The sequence below is a fragment of the Phlebotomus argentipes genome, unplaced genomic scaffold (assembly GCF_947086385.1).
Source record: "Phlebotomus argentipes unplaced genomic scaffold, Phlebotomus argentipes genome assembly scaffold_4, whole genome shotgun sequence".
Classification (NCBI taxonomy): Eukaryota; Metazoa; Arthropoda; class Insecta; order Diptera; family Psychodidae; genus Phlebotomus; species Phlebotomus argentipes.
The window spans coordinates 297,360-312,135 of NW_026776174.1; the positions used below are offsets into that span (position 1 = coordinate 297,360).

At 36.1% G+C, this 14,776-nt stretch overlaps 1 protein-coding gene across 1 annotated transcript; it reads right to left on the minus strand.

Moving 5' to 3' along the window:
• Window positions 1-5: 5 nt before the first annotated feature.
• On the minus strand, window positions 6-13,394 carry LOC132258156 (uncharacterized). The gene is made up of 3 exons (XM_059755296.1): window positions 12,011-13,394; window positions 4,149-4,338; window positions 6-120 (listed from the first exon to the last, which is right to left on the minus strand). Exons 1-3 carry the CDS (start codon window positions 13,189-13,191, stop codon window positions 109-111), a joined length of 1,383 nt encoding a protein of 460 aa, XP_059611279.1. The 5' UTR covers window positions 13,192-13,394; the 3' UTR covers window positions 6-108.
• Window positions 13,395-14,776: the final 1,382 nt, after the last annotated feature.

Consider the following 14,776-nt stretch of genomic DNA (forward strand, 5'->3'; position numbering starts at 1 on the left):
GTTTTTCCTCAAGTTCTTCTTCTTTCTTCTCTCTTTCAAATGGAGTTTCTAGCACATTTTCATCTTCTATGTATAGTTTTCGCTCTTCATGAGAAAACTCTTGACTCTCTAAACACCACCCTAAATTACAAACCGAATATCATATTTGAAATTCATACGATGAAATGTGGCTACGATTGAAAGACAAATTTATTGCATTGCTCGTTATCATCATTCCACTCAATTTGCCTCCTTAGCAGTCTCTCTATCTCTCTCTCTTTTTCTCTCTCTCTCACGCCCTATGAAAGACGATCACGATTTTTTGAAGATCACTTGTTAGGAGCCTCTGAAAATCCCTCCTCCACATCTTCACCTCCTCCCAAAACCCCACACTTGGTTTATATCTAAATTTGTAGCACATTCACTTCAACACACAGAGATTGTGTGTTTTAAAAGCTAAAAATACAATATGATTGGGAGGCAAAAATACAACATAACATACACTGTGATGCCTGTATAAATTTTCTGTGTGAAAATACACAAGGAGTAGGATGAGGAAAGAAACTGAAAATTCAGTATATAAAAAGAATCAAGGATTTTTCCATGCGTCCAAAGTGTGATATACACCATGATCTTCAATCGATACATCTGACCTGAACAGCACACAGATCATGGGAATGAATCAAGCCTTAATTACAATTCTCTCGCTAAAAGCTTCAAATAGGAAAGAGACGATCATGGTTGAATAAGTGAATTGTGTTGATTTGCATCCAAAATAATTGTCCAACGATAGAGAGATTGAGAGAGAGAGTCAAATATTGAAGTCAATGACGCAAAAGTCGATGCAATAAAAATTTCTTTCACCACCTCACAGAATCTCCTCTTCTCACGTCCATAGAGAGTCAAGTGAGCGCGCCCTCCCCTCGTGAAAAGTCTATCTATGTAGTTTATTTTAAAACGGAAATTATCCACTGAACAACAGTATGAGTTATGGGTACAATTTTGCACACATACAGAAGAGGAGAAAACACATTTGTGTACAGACAGCAGTGCAAGAATTATGTGATTCATCAATTTAATTTTGTACAATTATTATTATTATTGACCGATGGATTCAGAACATCAGCATCCAGAAAATAATAATAATTGTGGAGTGGATTCATGATCATTCACAGATTTTTGCCACACACTTTAGAAGGAAGTGTGTGGCTCGTAAAATGCGACTAATTTCGTCATCTTGTCAATTTTGTGTCGTGCCTTCTTCACAACCCAGAATTTATCAGGCATTCACAAGATCACTTGAACAGTTTTATAGATCACTCTTGAGTGTTGCAATTCTTTTTCTCTTGCTTGCTTGCTTCACTTCTATCACGAGTTTAGCACCAATTCACAAAAAAAAAGATGAGATTATTATAAATTCAGGCACATTATTATTATTATTATTCCTTCATGTTTGAAAACATGTATGAATACATATTGATAATCTTGTGTGTCACTTTCACTTCACCGAATAATTTTTTGGTTCTTAACTTTTTTAAAATGTGATCTGAATGTCATCTTTTTCCATGTGAAAAAAGCCTTCTCAAGCAGTTCAATGTCTTGTTTTTTTTTAATTCTGTGTGACGTAAAAGGGTGGAAACGACACAACACACACATGATACAGTGAATAAGTAAATGAAATAAATACTAAAGTTGCTAAAACTGCACAAATATTGTATATATATTTTCAAATTGATGTGAGAGATTAGAAGAATAATAATAAAAACTCAACTTTGTGGTGTATATCGATCAGCTAGTCACAGAAGCCGAACAGTCACAGGCTTTCGAGCAGCGATAGAGATTCTCTATAGCCGGACGATCGCGCCGCGAGTAACTCACATGCCACATTTCTCTATCTCTCACACAAGATCCTCTCTTTTCCATATGCACAACAACAAACATTCTCTCACAACCAAACCATGGGTGGATTGGCGCATGTCTCTTGATCCCCCTCAATCGTCTCCATCCCGAGACACCCCCCCATATTTTGATGCCCAACCAAAATATTCAACATCATCCCATGATATACGACGATCATGATCTTTCTCTCTCTCTCTCTCTCACACATTCATCCACTCTCCTCCATTCATGAATGTGTACCGGATGGTTGTCTCTCGAAAAACACACTCTATTTTCCCTACGATCACACAAAAACTTTTTGATATAGAGCAAAAGCTCATTAAATACGCCAATTTTCTCTCTCTCAACGCTCTATTCTCTCTGTCTCTCATCATCATAACAACTACAATTGTGCGTGCGCAGTGGAGTTTCCTCAAATTCAGTACAGTGCATCTCACAGGATCAATTTGGGATAATCACACATCGCATTTGTGAGTCATCTGGACGATGAAATCATTGGGAAATGTTTCAAATGGCCCAGTGTAGACGAAAATATCTTTGTTTACTGGAAATGTGGTGGAGTTTTCCACAAACTCTGTTATTTTACGATTGTGAAATTCAATCTTTTAATTTATCATCAAACATTTATGCACGAACCACACGAATTAGTTTATCAATTTTCACCCCAAAAATAAAAATCTCTAACTAAAAATAGCATTTTATGCATTGCAATACTACACAGAGTGGTATTTCAATTGGCAATCCCTGTGGAATGAAGACTCTCTCTCTCTCTGTATTTCTCATTGACAATTTCAAAAGTAAAGATCATTCAGTGGATTTGATAGTCATGGCCTAAACCTCAATTTGAATATATATTTATCTCTCTATCCGTCATATCAAGTAATTTCTTCAAGAGCCCTTGATCGATTGACTTAAATATCTTTTCTCTCCCCGAATTTATCACCTTTCATTTCACCCACTTGTGTTACAACATACTAAATCCTCTCTTTAAATAGATTTCTAATTATTGATTCTCTCTCTCTCACAAAAAGCTATTAATCGGAAAATCAAGTACAATTTAATTGATTTTCAATGTAAATGAGAGAGAAAGAATACAAATACAGTCAAAGTGCTTCACACTTCCGGTCAATAGAACGGCTATTCTCAATCAAGAAGAGAAGATTATGACTCAAGTGCCAAGACGACAACTCTATAAATATTAAGAAATATTATATTGTTCCTTTTGTACATTCAGTTGAGTTGAAAAGTGCACGAGATCTTTGACTAATAATTCAAATACTTATTAGTTGAATAAATATTTAATTAAGTATCAAATGATTTATTTGATGATGAGATTGATGTACAACCATTGTTTGATATTCCATCTATTTGTGTTGATTGTCTCACACCCTCTTCGGACTTGATCTCTTCTTTTTTTTCTTTTATTCTTAACAGCTAATTTATTGACATGAGAGAATGTTCTCTAACTTCACACAGTTCAATTGAAGATAGAAGACACACAAAATAAGAGATGACTTAGAGACGCCATCGATTTTTCATTTTCAAAATAACATTTGCCAAGTCTTCTCTCACTCTCAAATACACACAAAATGTGCAACTGATGGCGAGATGCTCAAAGGAAAACATACAATGTATTTTTAGGCGCAGTTAAAAGTACTTGTGCCCGATGAAAATCACCACAAAACTCCCTTCATCGCGAGATTATCATTATCTCGATCAACTTCTCAACAATTCAACATCAATTTCACTGCAACGTTTAGTCGATAAACCAATTTTGAAGTGGAGAACATTCACACGCATTCACACACATTTAAAAGCACAACATCATGAGAAGTCAAAATATTATTTCAGTCATCTTATCAGTTGTTCTCGTTTAAATACATTAGCAATATATAGAGAAGTCTCATGGGAAATTTCATCATTCATCATAATGTTTAAGAGCATTTTTAAGTGAATATTTCTCGTTGCATTTATGATTTGGCAGAATTTTTCTTGTTTCTTAATTGTTTTGCAAAATTTCTCTTCGCAAAAAAATATCAGTCATAGAGACAGAGAAATATTATTAATTTACGCAAATATATTTTGTATATGGATAATAATACCTAAACAGTTAAACAACTACAACGGAATTATACTACAATTTGTACTCTTTCTTTAGGGGGAAAAAGGGAATTGATATTTCGGAAGCAAAAAGGAGGAAAAGAGAGTTGTTAAGAAAAATAAATAATAGGAAAAGTTGAGAACCTGCATATAAAATGGAAATGTTTTACCTTGACTGGCGTTATCCTATTTTCTTCCCTCTCTTTAGCTCGGTCCCTCTCCCGGTAACGACGTCGTGAATTACTATGCGATCTCTCATCACGATGACGATGCCTCAAATTCCTACGTCCTGACGTTGGACTACGACGATGATGGGATCTCTTAGAGCGTTCTCTGTGTCGACGCGATGATCTATCGTAGCTGCAAAGGATGCAACAAATCACATTAGTCAATAAATTAACATTCAATTTAAACTTGCAACGATTGAAATTCAATTTGACACTTTACGGTTGAATTATCTCAAGACTATTGACAATGTCTTCCACATCTTTTTCACTATTCTCCAGTATTTCCACAGATAATCGCCCCTTCTCCGTATTTATGCAGAACAACTGAAGAAACTTGTAGCACCACATTGCAATAATAATTCATGTAACAACAACCATAGGTAATTATATTGCAAAGTGCTGTTACTCCCTATGGATGTACAAACACAGAGATTCAAAAACAACTTTTTCAACTCTCCGCCATTGGCACAAATTCAATCAATCGGAATTTATATATTTAAATACAACTCAACATAAGCAGATGCCCATGATGATCGTATGCGAGCAAAATGACAAATTCAACTGAAATTCACACTGCAGCTTCCCTATTTTAATTCACTATCTCTCCGCGTCTCAGACATTTCTCTCAATCTAATTTTTTTATATTATTATTTTCCTTCCTTTTTTCCCTTTTGCACTGCTCAATCTGGCGCGAGAACGTCACTCAGCATCCAATATACTGATAACTCCACCACTATACACAGATCTCAATTCATTCAACAGTGGTAGAGAATGAATATTATGATTCTTTTTTCGCCTTTCTCACAACTGATAAGCAACGCTGTGCGGAACAAAGTGAAACTCATACAAAAGGAAGAACACACAAACTGTTTTAGGTTCTGCTGCAAAATTATGATTATTCAGAAGTGTGAAGAAGGCAAAGACAGCTGGACTGACGAATATACACTTTCCGAAAATCCCCTGCGGCTGCATTATAATGCTTCTATGGTAGAATTGCTACCGAACTTGCCTGAGAGCTTAATCGGTTTCTTAAATGTTATCTTAAAGTACATCTTAATAGTTTTTAGATGCCCAGCACAAAAGTGATTGATATGCTAATGACAATGGTTTTTAATCGTTTGCTTTACGACATCGTAAAATTCCACAAACTTAATTTGATACATCTTATAAGAGAGTGTCTCTAATGTCTCTAGATTTAATACGGCGAAAGGTTTAATGTCACACAAGAGACAAATGATCATATCGAACCAAATAAACATGCAATCAGACAAAAAAAATAATGAATTCTAGTTTAAATTTTTATGGAATCTAAATCTCTATCAGCCATATGTCTCCGATGAAGAAAACCACACAACACAAGACTTGTTGAGAATTTTGTCTTATTGTCTCTCGTTGAAAATGACATAATCACACATGTCAACGTGCCACACAGTGTTTTCGCACGGCCAAAAAATTTCAGAGACGCCGGTGTATTTATTACACAATAAAAGTGTCCCATTAATTAAAATGATTTCACTTGAGATCTCTCTTTTTGGCAAATTAGACAGAGAGGAAAACTCTTTCAGCAGAAGATTGTCTTCAGTCTAATCATTAGCCGGTTTTTCTTACCGCAGCATTCAGAGGCAGTGTGTGATCTTTTTTCATATATTTAAGATTGCCCTCAGTGAAATAGAGGCAAATCGAAATCCCCACAGGCAGAATGATATCACAAGAAGTCAATGACAAGTTCAAACGACGCGGAGATTTTTACACACACACAAACACAACACACTCGCGCGAGCATCTGAGAGAGTCAACAAATTAAGAAATTGGCGAAGAAGGAGAGACAACTCATAAAGTCAATAGACTTTTTGATTTTTCGAGATCAAAAGCCGCTTTGTCTCTATTTGGTTAGTGAAACAATAAAATAATAATTACAAGTAGATGAAACAAAAGTGAAAAAGTGGTCTGAAAAACCGTCACAAGCTTCAAGAATGCCATGTGGATTAAATAGTGTCTTGAAACTCTGCTGAATATCTCGCAAGTGATCAATCTTCAGGCAAAGAAGAAGAAAAAAACACATTAGAATTCTCCTGTGTTTCCTCAATTTATGCCACACCGTTTATGCTTCTAGAGTGACTGCATAGTGTATTGTAGATGAGCACAAAAAATATGAAACACATATTAGGCGATTCGTGGCTCAATGTTGATTTTTCACAACTCCTGGTTTTCAACTTGCACACAAAAATTTGCCTTGAATTTTAAATTATTTCCCGCAAGAGCTCTAATTCACCCACCCACGCAGATTCTTCAAACACACACACACACACTCAAGAAGTACTTACAAAACACCCGTAGAACAAAAACGCATGTCAATATAGAGAAGCTGCTCTCTAACAAGTGAGCAAAAAACCAACAACCACTCTTTGGTGTGAAAATTGAAACCACTTCGTTATTCTTTACCGTTTTTCACAAAAACGTCAGCAAAAGTGGGAAAGGTTTTAAAGAATCAATTTCATGATATTCGACATTAATTGCTCAAGAGATCGTCTTTCTTGTGTGTGAATATCACGATCATCACACAAAAAACAACAAGTCTCACTGGGTGAAGAAGAAGCGTGAGTATCAGCTTTTACATGTCAAGTCTTAAGCTTCTCAAGCACGAGAGAATCTTCAGATTCCCCCGCAAAGACTATGTCAAGAATGATTGAGGAAAAACATTGAAAAAATATTACGTGAATTTCCTGGAGAAGTAAATCCAATTGACCCACATAATTAATTTATGAGTTTACCGTTAAACGGTGTCATGCAAAAAGATCGCGATCTTTCGCAATTGAACCAACATCATCATCATCAGAGAGAAAGAGTGCACGAATTAAGAACATATTGTTGGTAAGAACAAGGAACTCTCCTGTGTGTGATTCAAAACACGCAATGAATAAATTGACAAAGACACTTCTCTCCATAGCGATTTATCATCTTCATGTAAGCCACTTCTTTTCTCTGTGCCAACAAAATGGCATTTCACAAAGGAAAATGTATTTAAATGGCATTTGAAATTTCACACAAAATTTTGCACCTTCAATATTGTCACTTCAAACATACGAGTAACTAGTGTTACTTCACACTTTTGCCCAAAAATGAAAAAATTTCTTGAGACTCTATAAAATAAATGTTAAATAAAATGGTAAATATTTGTCCTCTGAAGTTCGCGCCTTTGACACTCCGCGAGCGACTAATTTCAATCCACACGAAGAAGTCATTAAAGAAAAGGAGATTTTTTCCACATCTCACACACTCTTTTACGCCCATTTTGGTATTTATGAAGACAACAAAAAAATACAACATTATTGCCATCGATAGTGAAAATATGACGAAGTGCGTGAATGATGAAATTAAGAAGTAATATAAAAAAAGACTTTACTTGAATTGAATCCAGTGTATAAAGACCAAGGCAAGAAAAAAAGCAAAATGAGTTTAAAGTCGCTCCTCAGTTGCTGTTTGGCAACCGTCCGAGCATAAAAAGCACTCGTAATACCCAACAATCGACATCATACTGTTCCGCTAAGGTCATTCAATTAATATTTGTGAGATGTCTTACGATTTTTAATTTAACAATTAAACAAAAAGTGCCTCTTCAATCTGCACAACTTCTGCTCTTTTTTTCACCCTCTCTTCACGCGTAATCAATGAATGTATCTCTCTCTCATCTTGGCAATTTTCGCTAAAGACATAAATACAGTAATCCCAAACTTCATGCGCGCCTTCTTTTCTCTTTCAATTGAGACAAAACATTGCACACCAAACGAAACACCGAACAGCGACGGCGCATTGCACGGTGACCAACTTCCATGAAAAAGATCAACATAAAAATTTACACTCCGTGAAACATGCCGTATAGAAAGTGATATTCGTGTTTATTTGATAATTTATCACACACAATTCAGTGATTAAATTAGTTTTCTTATATATCGTCTCTCTCTCTCTCTCTCTCTCTCTCTCTCTCTTTTCAACTTGTTCTTCTTTGGTTGTGAATTGTTGCCGAAAAAATGTGTGAAAGTTGCCGTAAATGGATGGAATGTCACCCAAAAGTCTCTTTATCATTTCTTTTGCTTTTAAAACCCGATGCGATATAATGCAGAAAAAAGGATTTCAACATTGAATGGACAAGACTTTTTACGCGAAATGACGTTCTTTTTTTCGTCTTCTTGACAATCTGACACGACTCACGCGTGAACAATTAATGCGTATTTATTTTTTTTTAGGAAAAACCCTGATAGAATTTGTCCCTGAAATTTCCCAAAAAGATTCTCTCCCCTCGACAAGTGATCTTTAAGTGATATTTTGACATGTTCTTTGTTACATTATTCACACACAAACGATGATGATGATGATTACCATTTATCAAGCCCAATTGACTAATGAAAGGAGGAGCATTTCGAGGCATCACCCTCATCAACACAAATAGTAAAAATTACACGTTTCATTCAATCCACTTTAAAGCCATTTATGGACTTCCTTCTTCCTTCTCTATACAGACACTGAACTTCTCTCGTCCGTCAAACACATTCTGCTGTTATATCGAATAGATATATTGAGGCTTTTGACTGATAAGTCACGATTCAATGTAATATAAAGGAAGAACAAGAAAAAAAAATTCATCATCCTATTCCACCCAAAGTCAGACTAATAAATCGATAAAAAGCATTAAGCTGATTAATATCGCGCAAATCTCCTCACACTGTTTCTCTCTCTCTCTCTCATATTTAGTGGATGAATGGAAAGCCATTACCATTTACGGTAATGTCTTAAATTTTCAATCTCTCGTCTCCCTCATTATGGTCTCATTTTTTTAACCCGCGCGCCGCCACTCTTTTCCTCTCGTCTTTGCGCCCCGCGAACGGACACTTGGCCCAATATTTCTCGTCATACATCATTCTTTTCTCAACATACACACTGTTTATGCATTCAAAAATGGCTATGAAGAACTTTTTATGCTGATTTTTTGCCACCACTTCAAGAAGTCATGCTCATACAGACAGATAGAGCAAAAAATATGTAAGAATTACAATTAAAATTATTCATGTGGCACACACTCTGTGTCTCACCAATTTTGTCATTCAGAGACACAAGACTCAAACTACACAGAGAGTCTCTCTCTCAGCTCAATATATGGTAAAACGGAGAGAAGGAAACCTCTTTTTTCTTATTATTATTTTCAACGACTCTATAGTTCATTTGCTCAACGAACACAATATGCTGAAGTTGAATTAATTGTTAGAATTTCTCGCGAAAGAGATTAAATATTAATTTTTGCATGCGAATGTGCCACAATTTTGCAATAATTGCATGTAATAGATAGAAAGGAGAATAACGCACGTGTGGGTGGTTTTAAGAGAAATATACACAATTGTCGAGACTTTTACATGCTCAATAGCCACGAAGAGTGTCTGCGAAACTGGCAATATGGAGCAAGAATATTTATAGAAGAGATCAAATCAATTTTCAAACATGCGCAAGTTTTGCAGCATTTGCAACAAATATTATTATTATTATTCTTATTATTCAAGTTGTTTTCCTACACAATTAAGATTTCTCTCAAAAATTTTTTGATAGGTCTCTTCTCTTTTGATAGGCATAAAACCAGTCGTGAAGTGAACTTTTTGTGAACACTTTTACTTCCAACTTTTCCCTCTGTGTGTTTTTCCTCAATCTCAACCACAAAATTTCCATAATAAAATCCCCAAATGCGCCAATCGATTCAGAAAATCGACGATATTCGATCGCACAAGAAGTCGCAAAGTGAAAAAAAAACTGTTCAAGAGAGAAATCCACCAAGAAGAAATAAAAACAACATAAAATATGCTCTCACATACACTAAAAACACACACACATTCTTCATATAAAAAGCTTCATTGACATTGAGACTAATTGAAGCATACAGATCCAGTTTCACTTCTACTTCTGTGTAATAACAACATCATCAGCAGAATTACACAGCATATCGTCCCGAAAAGAAGTCTTGGATGAATAAAAAAAACGACCACCCAACTAATTGTTTCAATGAATGTCAATGATACAGGAAATTATAAAATTTCTATTCATTGCAAATTATGAATTCTATTGACTCTTTACACACTTCGTGTCACTTCTCAACTTGACTGTCTGTATATTATTTCTTTCCTCAGTAAACAAACACATTACATGTTCTCTCTTTGCTTCACAGGAGAAGCGAATTGTCAAGGATTTATCGCCCAAAAGAGAAGAAGAAAAAAAAATCATTTCATAGACAATTTGTGATTTTTGCCAAAGCGAGTGTATTAATCAATTTTCTATAAATTGCAAAGATACTTCTTTGAAGACATTCTGCGATCTGCACACAATAAATTACCATCATTTAATACTCTGTTTACATTCAAAGTCACACATGTGAAGTTATGACAAGAAAAAAGAGCGATAAAAAATTGCATTGTTAATAATAAAACTCCTCGAGATTGAGAAGAGATGGAAAATGTCCCTTGAATATCGTCTCTCTGTCGCATCTCAGAATGGATTTATCAATCGAGACAGGGTCACAACAATTAATATTAATAATAATAAATTCTTTCTTCTTTGTGCACAATTAAAAGAAAAAATACCTTCTCTCCAACTTGAGGCTGGATTTTAAAATTAATTACAAAAGTCTGTCAAATGACTGGTGATTTTGATAAATGATAGGCACACAAAGCACAGAAATTAATTGAAAATTTCTCCATATGCACTGAGAGGAGATTATAACTTGTGAAATCTGTGAAAATCATACGCTTTTTGTCTCTTTCTCTGTATGTTTTCATTGCCAAAGGTGTGCAATGTCATGTTATCGAAAATTTCCAATCATTTACTTGTGCCCACACAAGAAAACCACCCTCGAAGTGCGCTCAAGAGTGACCTTATCGCGAAAATCATGCTCAATCATTAAACAGTGAAAAATGACACTCTTCACACTGCATTGCTTTCAATGCATGACATTCCTTCAATTGTTGCACATTCACGAGAGTGTCAAAGAGAAAAATCCCATCGAATCTTAAATGCTCTAAGAAAATTGTGTGTGTGTGTTTGTGTGTGATTGTTGTGAAAACTCAGCAATTTGAAATAAATTAGGGCGGTACTGTTTTTCTCAATTCATTGTATTTTTTCCCCCGTGTTGCGTTTTAATGTTTTTACTTTTTAATGAAATCACGACGTGAGAAAGGCCAAATTATTTAATAATATCATAAATAACACATTGTTGTTTCCCTCACTGAATTTACATAAATAAATCATGAGTTAATGATGAAGATTTACTTCAGTAAAATCCTTGTGGTGTTAAAGATTAAGATCTAAATAAATGTAAATGTAAAGGCTCTTTTTCCTTCACCACAATCAACTGTCTGATTTGTCTTTCTTTTGTAAGGATAATTTTATGGTGACTAAAAACATCATCATCATTTCAATTTAGACATTAACCTCTAGTTATAAATTCTACCATTTTTTTTTGACGATGCAAAACAAACAAAGTATGCATAAAAAGTACGAAGGATTGCGAGAATTTGGTACATTTGCTGATGGTTGTGACCTTATTGTTGCAAAATCACTTCAACAATGTCCACTGTCATCAGAGAGTTCAGAGAGGGAGAAAAAGCATCATTTTGCATATTTCTCGATGAATTTTTTCCACCTCAACAACAAGGTGTCTATTTTTTCCACGACACTCTCGATGAGGTGTTGAGTGATCAACACAACAACGACGACGAAGAAGAAAAGAAAAAATAGTAAATTGCAGATGCAAAAATTGAATGGGTTTTTACCTCTTGACTTGTGTCGTGGGTTCCTCAATGCTGTTGTCGCTGCCGCCGCCACTCCGATTGCCAATTGTGGCCACCACTTGACGATCGGTATTGCATTTGGGAACCCACGACGCCACAGCCACATACACCATCGGTTTGCTCTGCACAATGAGACGCTGCTTCCCACCACTCTCGAAATTATAGTAGAAATCACCGTCATCCCTGCAATTCTTACTATTTTTACCGCCAAGTCGCTGTCGCTGCTGTTGCTGCTTCGGATTGCCATTCTCATCAACACTCCCCGCGTCGCCATCAACATCATCCGCACCATCGTCATCCACACAGCTGGAGTCTGGTGTGAGCGATGATGGGATGCTCTTGGAGAAGTCCACATACAGTGGCTCATTCGATGGCTTCCTGTGGAATTCATCCTCAAATCCACTCGTGGACGATTGTCGTTCGTAGTTGCTGTAGCTGCTGTAATTGCTCGATACACCGCCAGAATTGGAGCGTCGATTGCGGAAAAACTCCTCCTCGAACGGCATTCCTTGTGGGAATTTACTCGAGAAAGCCTGACTGGACTTCTTCCTCTCCTCCACATCCTTCATGTGAAAATCCCTCCTTGTTGGGGACTTTTTCCTCTGCACGGCCACACTGTTGATGCCATTGTTGAAGAATTTCGTCGATTTGCCCGCCAAATTGGTCTGATAGGCACGCTTCTGACTGCCACCTGTTGCCATCACACCCCCACGATACTTGGGCACGATGGACTCCACCGACGTGCCACTGCTGCCATTGGGGGACTTTGAGTGGATGGAACACGGTGGTGTCTTATCACTGCTCGTTGTCCATCGTGTATCAACAACTGCCTTCACCTGTTGATAGCGATTTGACACACGATACGTGACACTGGGCCGTTGAGTTTGCTGCCATCGTGTTGTGACGAGTGTCGGCGAATCCGGTGGCAATTTCCTGCATGTCTTCATCAATGGCACCCGCCTCTTGGCTTCCTCATCGCTCCCAACACTCTTGCCATTCCCGCTCACGCCGCCAGCAAACTGCCGAACACTTTTACCGCTACTCCCAAGAGATCCAACCCGTATCCCAAGAAGCACCGGCGAGCTGGTCAATCCACTGTACTTTGTCGTGGAGCGAAATGAGCTGTATGGCCTCTGCTGTACTGATATTTGTCCACTAGACATTGTTTCGATTGGCGCGCTTATTGTGGCTTTGCGAGTCAAATACTTTCTTCTCTGGACAGTGTTTTGTTGTTGTGTTGTGTTGATCAGTTAATTGATTTGTTGCTTTTATCACAACTCCTCAACTTCTGTCTTCACTCTATTTATATATATATTTATTAAATGTTCTCTAGTAAATGCACTTGTTTTATTGATATAAATTCATTCATGTGTTGTTTTATTTAACTCTTTTCTCTATTGTTCTTATGACTTGGAATTTTATTTTATTTTCTTTCTTTATCACATTTCACTCGTTCAAATTCATTTCTCCGCAAATAACTTCTTTTTTTTAGGAATCATTTATCATTGTGCTGTTTTATATTCCAGGCAAAAGAGCGCAAAGAAAAAAAACTAATACAATATCACAAAATTTATGGCAGTGAATTCTTCTAAATATTTTCTCTCTTCAATTCTCTCTCCACAATGCATTTATATATGGTTGCGCGCCTCACTTTAGCTAATTTCAAATTACAATGGATGGTTTTTAGGATTATTAAATGATATCAATTAAGCTTACATGATGGCAATTCTCCACATTTGGCCAAAGAATATCAATCAGACGACGAATTGGGCTAAAAGCCGCTTAGTAAGAAAGAAAAAACAACGCATGGCAAGTGACACAGTTAGAAAGTTTTCAACCAAAATTAAAATACTCGCCCAGGAAAAAGTCATCAAATTTCACTTGATTCTAATTATTTCAGCTATATATATATATCGCAAATACACCTTTGACATCTTTCTGAGAAAACAATAAAACAATCGCTTGCAAATCATTCTTCAAAGTTGTGCAAAGAAATTGGAAACAATTTGTTCCGCACAATGCAATGTGAAGTCAAAATAAATACAGAGAAAAAGAACGATTTTCTTGTCTCCTCTTTCGTCATGGAGATTCAATGATTAACTCTGTAAATGTGCAAAAAAATATTTCACACAATTTACCTTTTCCGCACACCTTTTTCTCTCTTTCTCTTAATTTCAAATCACAACGATAATAATAATGTGCATATTTCAATAGTTGATGTACAGTGCGGAATTAAACAATTGAATTCCAAATTATATTTTAAGAGATTTCTCCCTATAAAAATTCCGCACAGTCATAATAAGTGAGTGTTTAAATAGGAAAAATCCTCACTTCTTTGTTGCAAAATCTTTCACTTGTGATAACCCAATTCTGCAATCATTGAAAAAACGTCACTGAATTGAGTATTGATTCATAAATCTTCCCATGCGTCTGATAGCGATTCCACAAAACCCTTCGTCTATCAGACTATAATGCGATTTTACGCAATTATTCTCTCCGTCTGCGCATCTATCATTGCAATTCTATTCACCTTTTTTCTGTCTCTCATCACACACAAATACCAAAAAGGTGCGAAATTAGGCCATCGTGTCTATAAGTCAATAGAGCGATAGCAAAAAGGAAGAGAAGCATGGAAGAAGCAGAACAAATAGGAAAAAATTGTGTCAATATCATGGATTCTATTGTGGAATTCTTGGCTGTTTTTTTCTCTCTCTTTCCTTAACAAGTGCTTCACTTCCCTTGTCTGGT